The sequence below is a fragment of the Schistosoma mansoni genome, chromosome 4 (assembly GCF_000237925.1).
Source record: "Schistosoma mansoni strain Puerto Rico chromosome 4, complete genome".
NCBI classification, from domain to species: Eukaryota; Metazoa; Platyhelminthes; class Trematoda; order Strigeidida; family Schistosomatidae; genus Schistosoma; species Schistosoma mansoni.
Window position 1 is genome coordinate 27967102 of NC_031498.1, and position 20331 is coordinate 27987432.

The 20331-nt window shown below is 36.0% G+C and overlaps 1 protein-coding gene across 1 annotated transcript in view; it reads right to left on the reverse strand.

Moving 5' to 3' along the window:
• Positions 1–1935: 1935 nt before the first annotated feature.
• Smp_131080 (hypothetical protein) overlaps positions 1936–20331 on the reverse strand; it is a gene marked incomplete at its 3' end in the record, with an annotated part of 20580 nt that continues 2184 nt past the window's right edge. The window contains exons 2-7 of the mRNA XM_018797380.1: positions 19180–19282; positions 15893–16086; positions 12626–12775; positions 9517–9642; positions 8558–8683; positions 1936–1971 (exon numbers count right to left, since the gene is read on the reverse strand). Of these exons, the coding sequence (XP_018652427.1) occupies positions 1936–1971; positions 8558–8683; positions 9517–9642; positions 12626–12775; positions 15893–16086; positions 19180–19276 (729 nt within the window). The 5' untranslated portion in view covers positions 19277–19282. The remainder of the gene's footprint in view (positions 1972–8557; positions 8684–9516; positions 9643–12625; positions 12776–15892; positions 16087–19179; positions 19283–20331) is intronic.

Consider the following 20331-nt stretch of genomic DNA (forward strand, 5'->3'; position numbering starts at 1 on the left):
AAACACAATCAACGCAACGTATTCAGTGTGTCGCATCCACTTTCTCATCCAGATGTTCACGAAACCATCAAGCTCATAGCAGAACGATTTAGCTGACCTTGTATAAATAAAGACGTGAGGGAGTGGACACGCTACTGCGTAAGCTGCCGAAAATCTAAGGTGATTGGACACAACAAATGTCCCTTAGGCTCTTCCACAACCTCTGATGCTCGTTTTGATAATGTTCATCTTGATTTGGTAAGACACTTATCAGATTCAAATGGGCATGTTACCTCTTGACGTGTATAGACCGTTTCACATGATGGCCAGGAGCGGTGCCTATCAAAGACATTGTTGATGAAACGGCATCCCGTGTCTTCGTTAAACGGTGGGTAGCAATCCTCAAGTACACTCCAGCTATTATCACTGACCGTGAGCGTCAGTTTGAATCCAGACGTTTCCGTTGTCTGACTATACTATTAGGAATCACACTATTCTGAAGGACCGCCTACCACATACAAGTCAATGGGTTTATGGTACTATTTTACCGGCATCTGAAGGACTTTAGGTGCAATTTAGCACAGCTCATTTATGAAACGACGCTGACTCACATGAGAATTTGTGGATTTTTCATCTTCAATGAATGTGGATCTAAGTTCCTACATGAGGAGACATAAAAACGCCATTCGTTTGGTTACACCTGTTCCCACTCAACCGCAGTCAACTGATGTTTTCGTTCGACATGCGATATGACACAGTACAAACGTTTTCGTACGTAGGGACTCATTACGACGACCTCTAGAAATAGCATACGAAGGACCATTCAGAGTTCATCGCTAACCTAAATACCGTATCATCGACAAAAACGGAACTAACGACAACGTTAGCCCTAAAGCAGCGTATTTAGAATGGGACCACGTTGATGTTGATTTCCCTCTATTACGTTTGAATGACACGAGCCTCACAAGTACGATGCCTTCCCAGACAACCCGTAGTTAAAAAGAAACTTAGGAGGTATCTGGCAACCGGCTCAAAACAAAGCGTTCTTGAAGAAGGATAAGTTCTCTGGAACACTTAAACAATTACTGCACGTAGGGCACAACATAACATTTCGTTTGATCTCTATCTTTTTGTATCACTGTATCAAAATAAACTAGAGACAAAATTTCTTTTCTCATATGCTGATATATGTGTACATATCTATTTTCTTCTTTTTTTTCCGAAAAAATATACAAATAAAACATTGCGCGAAAATCCTTTCTACGTTATCGGATGTTAATAAAACGCATATATACAAGTTTATTTTCGTTTTTCACCCGCTTTGTGTCCTTATGCACGTGTGAGTGTATATCGACATTCAATAACAATTCCATTTTTTATTTTCCAGGGCTGCTGGAAAAGATGATAAAACTGACGAATATCACGATGAATCGAAAATGTCTTCACACGTTTTTCATTGCTGTCATGTACCAGATGGCCCCTTATGTCAGAGAAGGATGGCCAGATTCTCCCGAACTTAGCAAGCTATCTGAAGGGCGTCTACCAACGAATGTTTGTTTGGTCTAAACTTTTGGTTGGCCATGTCTTCTGGTCATCACTACCTCACCAGGGAGGGAGTGAGCTGTAGCGGTAAATAAATTTCCAAAATAAATAGCTCTGTAAGTCTTCGACATCTGATCAAATTATCTGAAGACACTTGCGTGATGGTCTGATAGTGTAAAAAGGTAGTTACCAACATCAAATTTATCGATGCCCGGTGGACAGAGAATCAAACAGTTCAGTGGTAACTTCTCTGAAGTTAAGGCTGAGTGCTTCGAGATCATATCCGCCAGGGAGTATCAGTTCCCTGGAGATCACAGGCACGTCTTATTGACGCATGCCAGATAACACAAAACACGTATCCAGGGTTACCTATAAAATACCTTAAACCCCTTCCTTATTTTCGGTAAAATATTACTAACGAGAGTTTGTTTTAACATGTAGTGTCTCCTGCTAATAAACATTTACATGATTCCTATTGGCTTCTCAAGAATAATTATTCAGACAGCATGTGACATCAATTTATCCCTACCTTCATAATGACTGTATTGTTTTCATGTAGAATTGTCACGCTATGCACGCGTACACGTCATGCTATTGGGTCCTTGTATTACTAAGTTTATGCGCCTTGTGTGTACTTATGTGTTTATGTGTTTTTTAAACGCACAAAGCTTTTTCAACATTCAGTGTTAAGTAATAGGAATTATAATGCCTGTACAAAACAAGGAAGTGAATGAACACTCGAGCAATATTGTTCTGACATTTACCTGGGTATCTGTGGTCAAATATTAACCCAGAAACCCAAGCTGTTACATGTACATCCATCTGACTAGTCTGGAATGGGATAAAATGCGCATCCCGAATTCTGTAGAATTATGGTCTAGTTATATTTTATCACATTGATCTCTCCTACTATAATAATAGACCTAGTCCCAAACTTGTCGATTTGTCATAATGTGATTACCTAATCTATCAAAACTTACGTGGAAATCACATCATAATGTACACTGACTCATCCAAAGTGACAGTCAGCAATATGACGTCTAACGATTCTGTAGAACATATTTCTGTTAGGAAGAGAGTAATATATTCAATACGAAAAGCAACAGGTTACACAAAGTAACCACTCGTGTGTGGTCGAAACATGCCATCTCAAATCAGTGTTCATATTTTTTGGACACCTCTAAGAACAACATGTTGAATGTGAATTTTCTGGGTTATCGTATGTTCGGTTTCAAGAATCATGTTGTTGAGAATCAATACTACTACGTACTAGGGAGTCGTTAGTTGCTGAGTGAGTCCCTACTACCCTCTTTATAAAGCGGATTAAATATCGCGTTTCTCCAGCCTCTATGCAGTCTAAATAGCCTCGAAGACATATCACACAGTATTTTCAGGGGATCAGAAATTAAATTCGTCAGGGTTTTCATAATTCTGGGATGAATACTTTCCGGGTCACTGCACATATTTGGTTTGAGATGTTGCAGTCGTCGTAAGACGACTCCTTTCTCAATAAACACAGGAACCATTGTCAAGCTGCCATTATCACGACTAACTATTGGTCTTTCACCATGGTCGGTTGAGAGCACTTTATTAGAATATTCTGATAAAACTTCGGCTTTTGCTTGTTAATAACCAATGGATGTTGTTGTACCAGGTGGTATGATTCTATCACTTATCCGAGTTTTCCTCTTCATATCCGAGAAAAACATTTTCGGACTATTTTCACAATCGCTAACCAATTGTTTTTATATGGATATCTTACCTGACTTATCGAAGCTTTGCAAGCATTTCTGGTCTTACAACAAATTAATCCGTACTGTGTAGAGAGTACAGATGAACATGACACAACACTTCTTTCCACGTCTAAATTTCTTGACCTGTTTAGTTATCCACGGTAGACAGTTATTTGGTCTGCGTGGTACTAAGCATCGTAAAAACAGGGACGTGACTAAACTAACTGTACCTTTAAGTATGAACCATGCTTCTTCAATTTATGAGCTAGTATTTACTGACCAAATAGTTGTTGCAACGCACTTTCGAATAACTGATATCTCTGCTCTCCACACATTTGGGTGAGGTCTGGTCTGGTTATACACTGTGTCACAAGCTGTAAAAATGAATGACAACAGCATCCAACCAAGGCCCTCAGCCTCCTTTAATTGTAAACTAACTTTTTCATTCTCTTCAGAAAATGTACTGGTAAGCTAAAAGCCATAGTTCCTATAGTCCTAGATGAGTTCAAATCAGTAGAGTAACTCATATGTCCAGAAACCAGTACAAATATTTGCATTTCTCAAGATAAATTTCCCAAACAATTAGGACGATTTCTTCTTATATTAAGAAAATTAAATAAATTATAAATGAACGTGAATGTTCCAGTTTGCTTTGGTCTAAAAGTTCACTCCAAAAGCTCTAATGCTTGATGGTAACCTATTTCCCATTCTAACGAAGAATAATACAGAGTAGCAGCTTTAAATTCTCCATAGCAATATTCAACTGTGAGGCAACTCACCTCTGCTCTAAATTCAACATTCTCGCCATGGAAACACTCTCTAAAATCTTTTGTCGAATCCCAGTAATTTACAGATGTACCATAGAACCTCAAAATATCTGTTTGGTAAACACGTGTTTTAGATACAGTGTTCCCCTTGTTACACACTAGCCGATAAAAACTTTCTATTTTTACCGATGACATAATAATAATCTAATTCAATTTCTTCCTCTGTATCTAGCCAACTAACTGTTTCAGAGGAATGATTTTCCGTCCTTTTTTCTAAGCTGGTCTTCGTTATGATCTTCTGAAAGATGAATTGACAATTCTGGAATTTAGTCAACATTATAGTACTTCTTAAAAACCATTTTAACTGCAAGTGTATTTGTTAATCAACAAGAATAAATCACTGTTCATAACTCTGTAGGCCATCATTTTTATAGATGAATTTCCTAGGCTATCAAGGACAAAGTCTTGGAGTGAGTCAGGTTAAAAAAGTAAGCTATTTCGCTTATAAGACTTTATCTGCTTCTACAACCAGAGATTAACACAATGCAAAGGCAGGGATCAATACAATTTATTAAATAGAAGAACCGTGGCGACAAGAATGGCGTACACACAAAAATATCTAGAGAACACAACAAATGTGCCAACGTAACCTACTCTTGTTCACAAAAAATGTACAAGTTTATAATTGACTAATAAACTAAGCATGATCACACCAAGGTCAGACCGAGTTAATGTAGTCGTTGTTTGGTAATGCTATTTGTAGATTTGTTGAACGTTCACATTTGACACGTTGCTCAGGTTCTTCTATTTAGTTAAGATAAAGCACTTATTCGTCATCGACCTTTGTACAACTAGTCAAGTAGTTTAAAGGTATCTTCTGAGATCTAAAACTACTGCCCTATTGTTGTTGTTGTTACCCCTGTTACTCCTCATGAAGGAGCATAGGCCGCCCACCAGCATTCTCTATCCAACCCCATCCTTTCCAGTTTTTTCCAGTTGCTATTCTTCGGCCTTCCACTTTTCCGCTTCCCTTCAGGATTCAAAGTCAGGGCTCGCCTCGTGATGCAGTTTGATGACTCTGTAGTGACCTACTTCTCATTACGAGAACGCGATTGGTGTAATCGAAACAATTATTATTACAACCAATTGTATCAGTGATTGTTTAACTGTACTCGTTTTGTTTGACCGTATCAAAAACACTTTTCGTTCAGTTGTCCATCTCGTTCGTGCGAACGCTCCTACGCTCTGCCATTTTGCCTGTACTCTTTGGCGCGTCTCGGTATTCTTTCGATACTACGAGATCGCCAATATATAAATCTTATCTAGACCAATAACAGCCTTCTGGTTTTCAACCTATCAAGGAATCCAAGTCGTTATCTGGCGCGTAATGTTATTTTAATGGTGATCATAGTCAATCGGGACTCGATGTCATCTACAACTCTCTCGGTTTATGCCTTATCCACTTCCATCGTCTTTTCCTAATTTCCTCTTCAGCTGGAAGCTGATTTGTCCTCTCCCAAAGAAAGCTGTTGCTGATGGTATCAGGCCAGTGATTGTTGAATATTTTGCGTAGACAAGTGTTTATAAATACTTGTACATTATTGACGATGGTTGTAGTAGTTCTCCACGTTTAAGCTCCGTACAATAGGACTGTCTTGATGTTCGTATTGAAGGTTATGACTTTAATATTGGTTGTCAGTTGTTTTGAGTTCCATATGTTCTTCAATTGTGGGAATGCGTTCCTTGCTCTGCCAATTCTCGCCTTTACATCTGCATCAGATCCTTCATGTCCATCAATGATGCTTCCCAGGCACGTGAATGTTTCTACATCTTCCAGAGTTTCGCCATCGAGTGCGACTGGGTTGGTGTCCTCTGTGTTGTACATCAGGATCTTGTTTTTTCCTTTGTGTATGTTGAGGCCTACTGATGCAGAGGCTGCTGCTACATTTGCTGTCTTTGTCTGTATTTGTTCGTGTGTATGGGAGAGGAGGGCTAGGTCATCTGAGAACTCCACATCGTCTAATTGGTTCTGAGATGTCAATTGTATTCCATGCTTCCCCTCAGATGTCGAAGTCTTCACAATCCAGTCAATCACCAGAAGAAAGAGGAAGGGGGAGGGTAGACAGCCTTGTCTGACTCCGGTCCTTACTGGAAATGCATCTGTCAAACGCTTTCTCATAGTCAATGAAGTTGATGTATAGCGACGATTTCCACTCAACTGATTGTTCAACGATGATCCGTGGCGTCGCGACTTGGTCTGTGCACGACTGATCCTTACGGAATCCAGTCTGTTGAACTCGAAGTCGGGCGTCTACTACATCCTTCATCCGATTCAGCAACACTATTGAAAACTTCTGGTACTGATAACAAAGTGATTCCTCTGTAATTATCACATTTGCTCAGATCTCCTTTCTATGGTAATATTGGTGAGGTATGCTTCTTTCCAGTCTGTCAATGGCACTCGTTCTTCCTCCCAAATCTTCTTGAATGGAAGGTAAAGAATGTTTGCAGTTACTTCAATGTTTGACTTCAATGATTCAGCCCTATATCATACCAAAAAAAATTGTAAAAGTGCATATCTGTCTCTGGATTTGGGGGATGGACACTCTCTCATATTGATATCTGAATTGATGAATGTCATTGCTTTTAGGGTTACAGATAGGCTTTGTTAAAGAGTAAAGTTAGCCCTATTTTTCTATTAAATATGCCAAGAAGCAACACAAAGTCTTACTTCTTTTAATGGTCGAATAACAAGTTATAACCCTGATTTGCAGTTATTAGTTTGTATTACTTTTTAGATTGATGACATAACTGAAGGATAGGATGTATGCAACTCTTACAAATCTGAACTCATTTTGCATATTACTAAAGCGAATTGCTCGAATACAAAGCATACACACAGTTTTATCAGATATTGACCATGTTGTAAGAGATTAGTTTTCATTGGCAACAAGTAGTACAATTTCAGCATAAAATTAAGGCAATCAATTCCGATAAGTTTTCGATAGTTATACAACTTAAGCAGTTGATTCAGCTCAGTTCCTTCCTTTTTATAGTCAAAACAGGTAATCTGATGAAGACAAATACGATGCTAATCATTTCTTCTGAATGAAGATTTCCTATGTCATATAGATTGTTCTGATTTGTTCCCATTAATGAAAACAAAGTTATTTAAACAAACAAAAGATATCCAGTAGTTAAAATACTGAGATTAGTGAATCTCTCCCATTTAAATAAATACTCTATATTTAAGTAATACTCTCTGTTGTACCGATTGGGTGAGTGCGTGCATGCCCTGTTTGATATATGAACGTGCTGATTCCCACCAACGAGAGAGCAGTGAAATTATTGATCGGATTAATGGTACACAAAACTGTTATATCGATTGAGTGCGTTCTTGCCCAGTTGATATATATGAAGTGATAATACCGGCAATTAGAGAGCAGTAATTTATCGATCGGATCAATAATACACAAACGTCGTATGAGCAGTCTTGAGTACTTATCAGTCCTGCTATCTGCCTAGCCCAGCCAGTTACGTCTAGGACACCAATAACAGCCTCTGCAATATGAATCACTATTCTCAAACATACTGGGTTTATATACCAAACAAACTGACCACATCGTACCATAAAATAGAAAATAATATTTCTACAAGATTTCGCCAAATGTGGCTGTGAATAGGGGGACAGTAATTAATAGACTGGGTATAACTCAGGAATGGTAAATCGTACAATAATAGTCTATAGATCAAAATAAAGCTTATAATAAGAGGGACACGAATATGAATAGTTTAAATACTTAACAATCATACAATAAGAAATATGCATATCATATTGGTCCATAAATAGTTCTCAAAGTTACCATTCACAATTCTCTTCGGGATATAACACTCTCATTTCCAAGTATCCATATGAACTAGTGATAGCAATTATTGTAATTGATTGAACTTATTTTTTAATCATCAGTTTACATATTCGACTTAGTGTACAGGTAATCGAGAGTGGAGTAGAGAGAAAGAGAGAGTTAAGATGAAGATCCGAGTACGGCAACTACTTCAAGGATTAATTAAGAAAACAAAAGCTCAGAATATTGTAGTGTCGATTGCTATTTTAAGCCCACGTCACTTATTCTGGCTTCCGGACAAGCCAATTTATTCATTCTTCCTGAGTCACATTTTGACAACAGTCATATGATGACAATCAGAAACGATCAAATTGGAGTCAGATTAAGGGTCACTAAAATACTAACAATGGATTTTCCATTTCATAAATGTTATCGAGTCATTGAAAAGGATCTAAATATGTTGTATAAATTGTTTATTCACAGTGAATAGTTAGTTCAGCATTATACATCATGTACGTCAATCTGAAGAACTGATGCATCCATGAAATAAACAAAATAAATAATCCTGAAAATAATTGAAATAAATCACCAAGGGATAATGCCGTTGATAAATGATTAAGCTGATTGTTATTCTATTCGTTTGAAGTATTCTATTGATTTTAACAAATGAGTATATTGAGTATCTACCTACCTGTGTTTGGGTTCTCAGAGAATTCGGTAGCAGAGAATGAGATTCAATGTTCAAAATTCGATTTAATTTTTGCTTGTCTAGATGATCACAAGTTTCTTTTGCAAGATGTAAGTAGGTTTCATCCACCTGTTAAACAAATGATATGAAACTGTGAGAATAGGTTGTGGGGAACCTTTGAGTGATTCGTTTAATGTAGCAATCATAGTTTCAGTATGGGGTTGCGGAGATTGTTGAATGTCATGGAAATCGTGAACACATCAATGTTAGACCACCATTGGAACCTAGAAGCACTGGACGGCTGCTTCATTCTGCTATGGGACTCCTCAGAAGTGTTCGTCCAAGACCTCAACACAGGGAATCGAACTCAGAACCTACCATCTCAATAAAATTCAACAATCTGTACAACCACATACTGAAAATCATCATGTGCTCACCAGTGACTAGCTTCGAGAGGTGGTTCTCGGAGTTCTAGTGGGAAACCGTGACTAGTTGAGTTCATCCGTGTTGGGTGCGAGGTATTTACTCATCGTAGGTAACAGATGCGCTGGATCATGGATTGATTGAATTTGGACGTTAACACAGTTGGATACCATTTCAGTGATCTAGAGGTTAAGCGTTTGTACACGAAACTTAGGATTGTGGATTCGAGTCTTGTGTGTGGGATTATGGGTGAGCACTATTGAGGAGTTCCATACCAGGATAAAATGGCCATCCAGTGCTACTAGGTTCTAATGGTGATCTAACATTGATCGGTTCATGATTTCAGTGGAATACTTATAGTTAGCAACGTTGGGAATCAAAAACTCTATTCCCGACCCAAATCTGAACAAAAACGATTGAGAGTGTATGTCATTTATTAACAAGTAATACCATTTGCAAGTGAATAACCTATTTGTCATTCCGTTTAGTTTAGCTACATCAATGATTATGAAAAATGAGTATACTGAGTATCTACCTACCTGTGTTTGGGTTCTCAGAGAATTCGGTGGCAGAGAATGAGATTCAATGTTCAAAATTCGATTTGGTTTTTGTTTGCCTAGATGATCACAAGTTTCTTTTGCAAGATGTAAGTAGGTTTCATCTACCTGATAAACAAATAATATGAAACTGTGAGAATAGATTATGGGGAACTTTTGAGTAATTCGTCGGATATGATAATTAAAGTAAACAGAGATATAAATCGAAAACAATCTCCTGAACATAAATCTAAGTAGATATTGTTAGTAATGTATGTTATCTTTTGGTTGTTCCTTCATATTTCTTGATAAATTATTTCAAATGTAAACGACATCGGTTAAAACTAACATAATTCTATTGTTCATTCATATATTTGAGTTACTAGTGTGCCTGGTTTGAACTATCAGAATTTCTTTGATGCTACATTTATTTCCTTATGGAGTGAAAATTTTTTTCACTTAACATTGAGAGAATTGTAGCTTTCCAAAGTTACAGTATCTAACACTGTTTGGTAAGTATTTGTCTGAGATGAAATTGTAGTGGCTGGTACTATTGCAGTGAACAGAACACAACTGGGGACAATCTAATGTATTTAAGCAAAAATTACAGACTATCTCACTAAATTCTGATAACCATACAGTAAACAGTTAATTTGCAAACTATCAATCAATTGTCTCAATCTTGACTGTTCCTTCTGTAAATATCAGTTCATATTCTCTAATTCCATTGTTCATGCATTTTCCTACCAATTGTGCTACATTTCAGTTCTTTCCTTATCGATCTTCTGCCAAAATACATTCTATGTCTGACCAACACCATATACTACTTATGTGGATATAAGTAGACCACACTACACTAAGTCAAGTTCACATAGGTTATTCAAGCTTTTGAACAGACCAATTTATTCATTCTTCTCAAGCTACATTTTGACCTTATCACTTATTCGCTTATTAATCCTGACTATTTTTATATGACCGTATGTATGTTCATTGCTTGCCTTGTTCATTACGTGTCTGTAATGTATTTATGTCTGAATGTGATATATTGAGTTACACTTAATCAGAACGAGTTGGCTAACTCTCCTTCTGCCCTGTGCGTCACATTGTTTCGTCTCATTTAGCTTCCTTTACTTCATCTTTCTGGTTGTCTGTCTGGATTAATAAGTGTATGAAACATACGTATTCAAAATTGATTTTTGTATTTGGTTTATTTTATTCATATAGTTGAGATCATGAACCAATTGAAGTTAGACCACCATGGAAAACCTGGAAGCACTGGACGGCCGTTTCGTCCTATTGTGGGACTCCTCAGCAGTTATTCTCCAAAGAAAATTAAGTCAGTAATTATGTAAGAGGATAGCCATTATATGCATTTCAATAACAATTAGCATACGATTTAACTGGAGCCAAATATTCGGCCACTAAAAAAATACAACCAACTATAGAACAAGCTGTTTACTATCAAACATAGAACTGGTCTCCAAACTTCAATGTTTTACCTAAACAAAAGTTTGTTGACTAAAGATTGAATACGGTTTGACAGATAGGATATGAATAGCCATTAATAGATAGAGCATCAACTTGATTAAATTATCACTGATTATTAAGCGCCGGTAAAATACTGATTTTCAAATAAACTCATAAGGGTTTGTATTGTAGTGTGGTCTACTTATATCCACATAAGTAGTATATGGTGATGATCAGACATAGAATGTATTTTGGCAGAAGATCGATAAAGAAAGAACAGGAATGACGCGTAATCGGTATGAAGATGCATGAACAATAGAATTAGAGAATATGAACTGATATTTACAGAAGGAACAGTTAAAATTGAGATAGTTGATTGATAGTTTGCAAATTAACTGTTTACTGTATGGTTATCGGAATTAAGTGTGATGGCCTGTAATTTGTGCCTAAATACATTCGATTGTTCCCACTCGTGTTCTGTTCACTAAGTATGACTTGGTATTAATTAAATTGAATTAGGTATTTCTTCATTCCTTTTTTCCATTTGAAAAACCGAGTTGTTCTAAATCACTTTTCTATGGGTATTAAAAGATTCCTATTCTTTATAGTGCCTTGGTATTGTGAATATCACCCCCTTTTTATATTCCCTTTTGCTTTAAACTAGAAAGTATAAATTATAATGTTTATCACTTTCATTTTATAACTCAACTTTCTAGTCCCTTTCGATAGACGAAAATGATAACGAAAGTGTTATAAACGTAGGATGCTGCTTATAACGCTAGGGTTTCTCGTTATAACAGTCCTTTCACTTTTTACACGTATGTGGGACGTTAATTTACCTTAGACAAATATCTACACTAGATTCCCACCCAGTGTCTATTCTACAGGACGTCAACACAACTCAGATCAAGAACACGAGTTTAGCCTGACTACAACGTCAATATATTCCACGCCAAAATCCGACGCAAGGAACAGTCAATCCATAATAAGGATAGGGGAATATATATATAACACCTGTCATCCTATCTAAAGTCTGACTCAGCAAAACAACCAATCACTGTCATTCTCGCCCAGACATAAGAAAGATGTTTCACATTTGAATTGTAACTGAATTCAGTCATGATATATTCATCTCCTGATTTTTGATTACTATTAAATGGTATAGAATAAAGTGTACACATCTAATGGTTTCAAATTAAACTACAATCTAGAGATAAACAACTTTTATTTGGTGGAGTTTTGTTCACTGAGCTAGATGGTTTGGTCGTGAAGCTTTCATCGTTCTTTTGAACGATATCATCAGCACAAACTTCGGATTTTCAGTCTGTTGTCAAGCTACTTAAGCTCCAAATTCATATCAACAAACAGATTACATAATAGAAGGGGGTTTTGTGGAGATTTTAGTAATTTTATATAGTTGAAATCATGAGTCAATTGAAGTAAGACCACGATGGGAAACCTGGAAGCACTGGACGGTCGTTTCGTCTTATTGTGGGAGGCGAGATCGTGGATGCGCACTGCTGAGGAGTCCTACAATAGAAAAAAACGGCCGTCCAGTGCTTCCAGGTTTTCTATGGTAGTCTAGCTTCAATTGACTCATGAGTTCAACTATATAAGATTCCATAATAATAATGAAACTACTTACTTTATTTGAGCTTTTGTCTGACGACATTTGTTTCACATTTGACATTTGATTGAATGATTTATTATCATTATCGATAACTTCATATATTCCTTCTATATAAGTTGAATTCGATGTTTGTGATAGAGGAATAAGCTTCAATGTATATTTAAACTGAAATGTATATAAAACATTCGACTGTAGAGAAAGTATCTTTCTTATCTGTAATCTAATATTAAAAGAAAATTGTAATGATCAAGGGCTTCAAAGTAAATTTACTTTTATACCTTTTTTTTTCACTTTTCTTGAAAATATTGAAAAGAAAACTGAATTTTGATCCAATTATAGATTGTTAATCTATAGGTCAGACAGTGGTATGTGCTACTAATGTCGACAACTATAAGTAGTATGTATCATCAATCGAAAGCGAAATGCTCGGCGGCAGGAAATTAAGAAGATCAAAGAAAAGAGAACAAGAACAGAAAATGATTGGGGTCGAAATGAAAGAACAATGAAGTCTGAAACAACTGATCATATTTAGATGATATCACCAAAAAGAATAAATAAAACAGATACACAATCTTTGCTTATAATGCTTGTGAATTAAGGCTATATCGAGGCAATACTCACAGTATGCAAATATGCCAATAAGAGATTGATCAATTTCAGTCTTAAACATCAATAGGAGGATTCAAACAAATAATACCAAGTGAATTTAAACTCCACCCTATTGCACAAGCAAGTGGCTATCAGGACTCAGTAGATGAGTGGACAACGTGATGGCGTTTGAAGCGAAATGTACTGGGTTCGAGTGAGTCTCAGAGTGAACATCCACTCTGAGATGCAGGTACATCCAGCTGACGAGTCCCAAATAGGACGAAACGTGCGTCAAACTGGATTCCACTGCTAGCCACTATCCATCTTTGCTTATAATGCTTGTGAATTAAGGCTATATCTAGGTAATACGCGTAGTATGCACATATGGCCAATAAGAGACTGATCAATTGCAGTCCTAAACATCAATGGGAAGATTCAAACAAACAATACCAAGTGAATTCGAGAATTTAGATTGTTACAAGTTATTCATAGAATGTTAGTACAAACATATTTAAAAGATTTAACACACCAATAAACACATTAAATCATTATGATTTTATTTAGATGATAACACCAAAAAGAATAAATAAAATAGATACACAATCGTTGGTATATTTTTTTTTACTAAGCCTTAAAAATCAATACAGTTCTTACAATTAATTGACCACTGGGTGATGATCAATGTCATGTACATCAGGTCCTTATTAGTGCTAATTGAATCCTATCGACCAAGTTGCACTTTGGCCACTAGTTTAGGTGACTCAACATTGCATACACTATGTTGAGATAAGATGGTGGCTGAAGGTAGTCAACAGGAAACCCTGGACCTAGATTTCGTGCTACTTGGTACTCGGTCTGCACTAAGAAGGACCTGACATACATGATATCGATCACCACCCAGTAATTAATCGATTGTAAATACATCTTAGTCCTACAGGAGATCAGTGATAGCGTCTGTGACTGTGAAACTGGGTGACACGGGATCTAATTCGTCAGGGAGCATCAGTTCTTTCAAGATTACAGGTACACCTTGCTGACAAGTGCCAAGTAGCACAAAACATACATCCAGGCTTGCCTGATGACTACCTCCAACCACTATCTTATATTATTACAGTCCAAAATGAATATATTGATTCTCATTGATTAAATAAAACGTGGATACACATTGTCGAGGAGTCCCATACTGGGACGATACAGTTATCCAGTACTTCCAGGTTATCAGTAGTGGTCTTGCTTAGATCTAATTGTGAATGTAGCCGTTAAAATACTACAATCTCCACAAATTCCCATACTGATAAATAAAATGTGTTGACATCGACTATTTTTTAAATGAAATCTTCAAATCATTAACATACCATTGTGAAATACCTGACATTAACAGTGAAGAAGTGGTAGTCAGCTAGTATCATACACTGATTGTTAATAAATAAATTTAGTTGATCTGAATGCCAACGTTTGAAAATTTACAGTTCATACAATTAAAGAGTAGTTTGAAATTGATGTTATGTAAGTCATTTAAGTTAGGTCTAAGTTTTCCCTTAACTAAGAGAAAAAAAAGAACTTAATATACGATCCTAATTAACAGTATGCAAAATCTAACTTCCGATAAGTAATTTATAATCTGTTTACATCAAATGTTCCTTTTTTCATTTCTGTTCAATACGAACCTACAATACTCGTGGAATTCAGAACGATTGATCTACTTTAATGTGATCGGTTCATCTGTGTTAAACGGTAATGGAAACTAGAATATATCACCATAATTTTTGGTTGATAACACAAGAGAAAGAGGAATTGTAGGAATTCTTGATATTTGAAGTAGAATAAGCAGAAATGTGACAGCTTCATCCAAATAGTAACGAAAACGTGGTCTTCAAGTGTGAGGAAGTCTAACGAACTCGAACTAATATTAACCAATTGGAAAACTGCAAAACTTATGTAAATAATTGGATTCGTAAAGAAAGACACTTTCAACCGTTGTTTTTAATAAGATTTTAGTAAAATATGAGTAATCTAACCCCGTCAGAAGGATCGTGGATGCGCACTGCTAAGGAGTCCCATTCTAGGACGAAACGGCCATTAAGTGATTCCAGGTTTTCCATGATGGTCTAGCTTCAATTATCCATGAACTCAACAATTGACTTACTAAAATCTCTACAAAAACCTCTTCTCATAATCTTATAATCGTTTAAGTCCCTTCTTTATTAATTCATTAAGTTCAGTTAATTTCTTTTTTTTCTTTGTTTTCACGATTTCGAAATATGACAACTTTTCTGTATGGTCTTGGTGCGACTTTGTTCATATTACCATATTATTCTTATCTTCCGAACTGACTATTGAACTGATCATGCTATACTTATTATAATTAACTGAATAGTAGTAAATTCTAGCAAATGAAAACTTGACTTTTTGAGTGAAATTAAACAAAACAATTTTTTATAGTTGAAATCATGAGTCATTTGAAGTTAGGCCACCATGGAAAACTTAGAAGCACTGGACGGCCGTTTCGTCCTATTATGGGACTCCTCAGCAGTGCTCATCCACGATCCCGCACTCGCGAGATTCGAACCCAGAACCTACCAGTCTCGCGCCAGAGCACTTAACCGATAGACCACTGAAAACAATTTTTACTAGTAATGGATAATAATAATAATACCGTTAATATCAATTATTAATAATAATAATGTTAATTACTGGTTTCGGGGAACTTGACCTGGTAACAATACTTAATCTGATATTAATATTGCTATGTTTTGAAGAATCAGAAGATGAAGATGGTCCATTATGGAAATAGTTTGATCGATGATCAGTCTGAGAATTTGAATTAGCTGTTTGAGAGTTTTCGTTATTACAGTCGTTTGATACTGACAAGTTTATAATTGTTTCTTCTGAAAGCAGAAAATAAACAACTGATAACAACTATATATATAAGTTGTATAAACAAAGGAGTTATGTGCTCTCTATGTACATCTATTGGTTATATCAGAGAATATAACTAAAGCGAAAGACTAGCATGTAGAGAGTAAAGTTTTATTGTTCACGCTAGATAATGTCACAAAACTCTTATTTTCTGTTTTTGTATTTAAAGTCTCCATTTAATTATTCCATCAAGATCTTCGTCATTTCTTCTGAATTGTATAGACTAACAGTCAAAATAGTATGAAGAAGACTATTCATGATTGCGTTACGTCGAAATATAACCCATTCGCTCTGTGTATAATGGAAGGATTGTTTTTGATTTTGGCATAAACAATATTTTCATTATTATTATTATCAGAAAGGGTTTTGTGGAGATTTAGTATTTTCATAGTTCAAAGCGTGAGTCAATTGAAGCTAGACCACCAGGGAAAACCTGGAAGCACTGGACGGCCATATCGTCCTAGAATGCGTATCCACGATCCTGCTGATGGGACTCGAACTATGAAAACACTAAATCTCCACAAAACCCCTTCTGATAATAATAATAATAATAATAATAATAATAATAATATGCTCACTGGTGACTGACTTCGAGAGGTAAGTCCAGGAGTTCTAGTGAGAAGCAGTGACCAGTGGAGTTCAAACCACGTCTGTTGTGAGATATTAACTCACTGAAGACCATTGGTGAACAGTTGCTCAACTTCGTGGATTGGTTGGAGTTAGACAAAAACACCATCGGATGGCGGCTCAGTGGTCTATCGGTTAAGTGCTCTGGCGCGAGACTGGTAGGTCTTGGGTTGGAATCTCGCGAGGCGAGGTCGTGGATGCGCACTGCTGAGGAGTCCCACAACAGGACTAAACGGCCTTCCAGTGCTTCCAGGCTTTCCCTGGTGATCTAGCTTCAATTGACTCACGCTTTCAATTTTTTCATTGCATGATAAACTTCTGTTGTGATAATGTTTTGAAAAAGTCCGTTTGCTAAATTATCCCCCACTTTGGTTAATAGGTGAACTAATGAAAACAGTCAACACTAATATAGCTGATTTGTTAACGAGAAAACTATCTTTTGTACAGGAGAGTTTTTAAAGATTGAGGAAGTTTCATAGACTAAATAGCAAATTGATCCGAGTTAAACCATCATTGAAGACCAGGAACCACTGAACAAATATCTCAACCTATATGGGACTTCTCAGCAGTGCGTATTCGCGGTAAGCCGTGACCAAACCTATTCAGTCATGTCAGGTGTTAGGCAGTTAATCACTGAAGGTAATGTGAGATGGTTGTGCAGTATCGTGAAGAACTATCACTGCCTAATTTCTAAAATGTAATTTTCTTTAATCCTAAATATCTTATTTAATTTTCACCAAACATTTTATTTTAACCTGATTACTCCATGGATTTAACGAAAACATGGAAACTTTCAGAAAAATATTTACTGATATCATTTTGATGGAGTTTTATTCTCTGAGCTGGATGGTTTGGTCGTGGAGCTTTCATCGTCCTTCTGAAAGACATCATTAGCACAAACTTCGGGTAGTTATGTTTATTTCTTATCCATAGGCTACAATAACTGATATTATTATTGTTATATCAGAACGAAGATTGAAGGAATGGTAACTCCCAGAACTAATCTACTGATTATTATCATGATTATTATTACATTCTTAATGTATGATTACTAAGAAACTAGATTACTGTACATATATCTCCTTTGTGATAAGCTTTAGCTTGACCCCTTAACTACTGTTATACGATTTGCCATTCTTAATTTGTTTCATGTCTACTATTTACAGTCTCCCTTAGTCACACCCAATTTTTGGCCGGTTTGTGAATAATTGTTATTTTTTATTTAATAGTATGAAGTAGTCTGGTTTGTCCGTAAATAAACTACGTCTGTTTGAAATATAATATATAGTAGAGACTAGTTGCTGACTTCTGGACTCAGAAGTAGAGCAATGAGAAGCTAAAGAGTCCTGAACAACTAGTAACTTAGCTGTCTACTCAGGGTTAATAGTACTAGTCGGACATGTACTTGACCAAGTCAGAGACACTAAGTCGTAGGAGTAAATGACGTAAGCAAAATAGATCAAATTAGTATCAGGATTCCAAATAGAGATTTGTCATATGAAGTTTTTGCTGATGATGTCGTTCAGAAGGACGATGAAAGCTCCACGACCAAACCGTACAGCTCAGAAAACAAAACTCCATCAAAAAAATTTGTAATATGATTTTGGACAGTGGTTACAAAGTATATCAATTATTACTATGATTTTTATCGACAAAAGTATAATATACTGACGGCTTTGAGTTGACCAATCATAACTGAGATAACACTTTGTGTACTTTGCACAAAGTTTTACGTGCAGTGATAGTTAACGTGTATGTTATTATTGACCCAGTGAAAATGGTCATTATTTGTTTATGAAATGATTGAAATCAATAAAAATATCTATCGTGAAACCAATAAGTGAATTTTAGATGGTGCCTAAGCTAAAGTTATATAACATGTTCCCTCTGAAGTCAGATTGTATGTTAATGTACTTGATGTCGTTCATTGCGTAATTAAGTTATGAGTGAAGCTAGATTATGTTCTACTTTTCTTACTCTAACTCTAAATCTCAAACCTAAGTCTCTCGAGTTTCTAAACAGAAAGGTGACAAAGGACTGCATTATAGATGATATTAGCTCGTGAGGAAAACTCTGACCCTAATTTGTAAACCTGACTCAAAACTCTAGTTTACCTCTCAATGCTTAAACCTAATCTGTTTACATTATAAATGATGTCAGTTGCTGGCAAAAACTCTAAGGGGTGATAACTCTAACTCATAACACTAGCCCAACTCCCGATATACGTGTACACATGCAAACTTACCCCTTTTTTCTTTACTAGAAGAGATAATTTGACTTTTGAGGATTAATTATTATGATCAAAGCTTTTGTTCCACCGTTAATTCATTACTTTGCATTGTTAATTGTTTTACAACAAGGCAACGTTTACTGATTAGCTGATAAGTCCCTCAAGATCATCGGTATATTATACCTTTACCTTGTTATCAACTTACCACATGGTTCAATATGTGTGTTAGTATTCTTGTGATCATTTGCCACATCACAACCGGAAGGAGCTTCATTTTGTTTAGAATTTTCGAATATAACCATTTAGTTCTATGGAATAAAATAATGGAATGATTATGTATATATAAACTGTTCACTCGTTTTTTTATATTACTGCGTTCCTTAAAAGTTATAATTTCTCACGAAAACAAGTAAGAATTTGGCAGTTTGTCCCATATCTTCTTTACTTACTTTAGACAGTGTATTCGAATAATATCGATAAGTCAATGTATGAAACTCAATGAAATACTGTACATGTCAATGGATTATTAAGCTGTAGTTATCTGATTTATTATCATCTTAATGATAATCATAGTCATTACTACTATTCATACTACTGCTACTACAACATTAGTGAATGAGAACTCAAATGCAGGATTATACAGTGGCTTAGTAACATATGAAAATCATACATTAAATACATTATTTACTCATCTTCTCTCTTTTTTGTCTTTTAAGTGCTCCAATTCTGTTGTTATTTTGATTGCTCTCCGGTTTTCTTTCTGTTCTCTTCAATTCAATCTTCTGCTGCCAGGCATTCCACTCCCGGTTGAGACTACATATTACTTGTATCTGTCGGCATAAGTAACATCCACCACACTACTGCTGTAGTGTGGTCTACTTATATCCATATAAGTAGCATATGGCAATGGTCAGACATAGAATGTAGTTTGGCAGAAGATCGATAAGGAAGGAACAGGAATGAAACTCAATTGGTGGGAAAATACATAAACAAAGAAATTAGAGAAGATGAACTGATATTTACAGAAGAAACAGTGAAGATTGAGACAATTGATTGTTATTGTGCAAACTAACTGTTCATTGTATGGTTATCAGAATTTAGTGAGATAGTCTGTAATTTTTGCTTAAATACATTCGATTGTCCCCAACTGGTGTTTTGTTCACTACACTACTACTACTACTACTACTACTAGCACCACTAGTACTATTACTGTGGTGTGCGCTGTTGACGTCAACAGATATATATGGTATGTATCATCAAAAGAAAGTGGAATGCCGAACGGGAGAAGGTTGAGAAAATCGAAGCGAAGAGAATGAGAACAGAGAGTGATTTGTATGGAAACGAAGAGACAACAAGG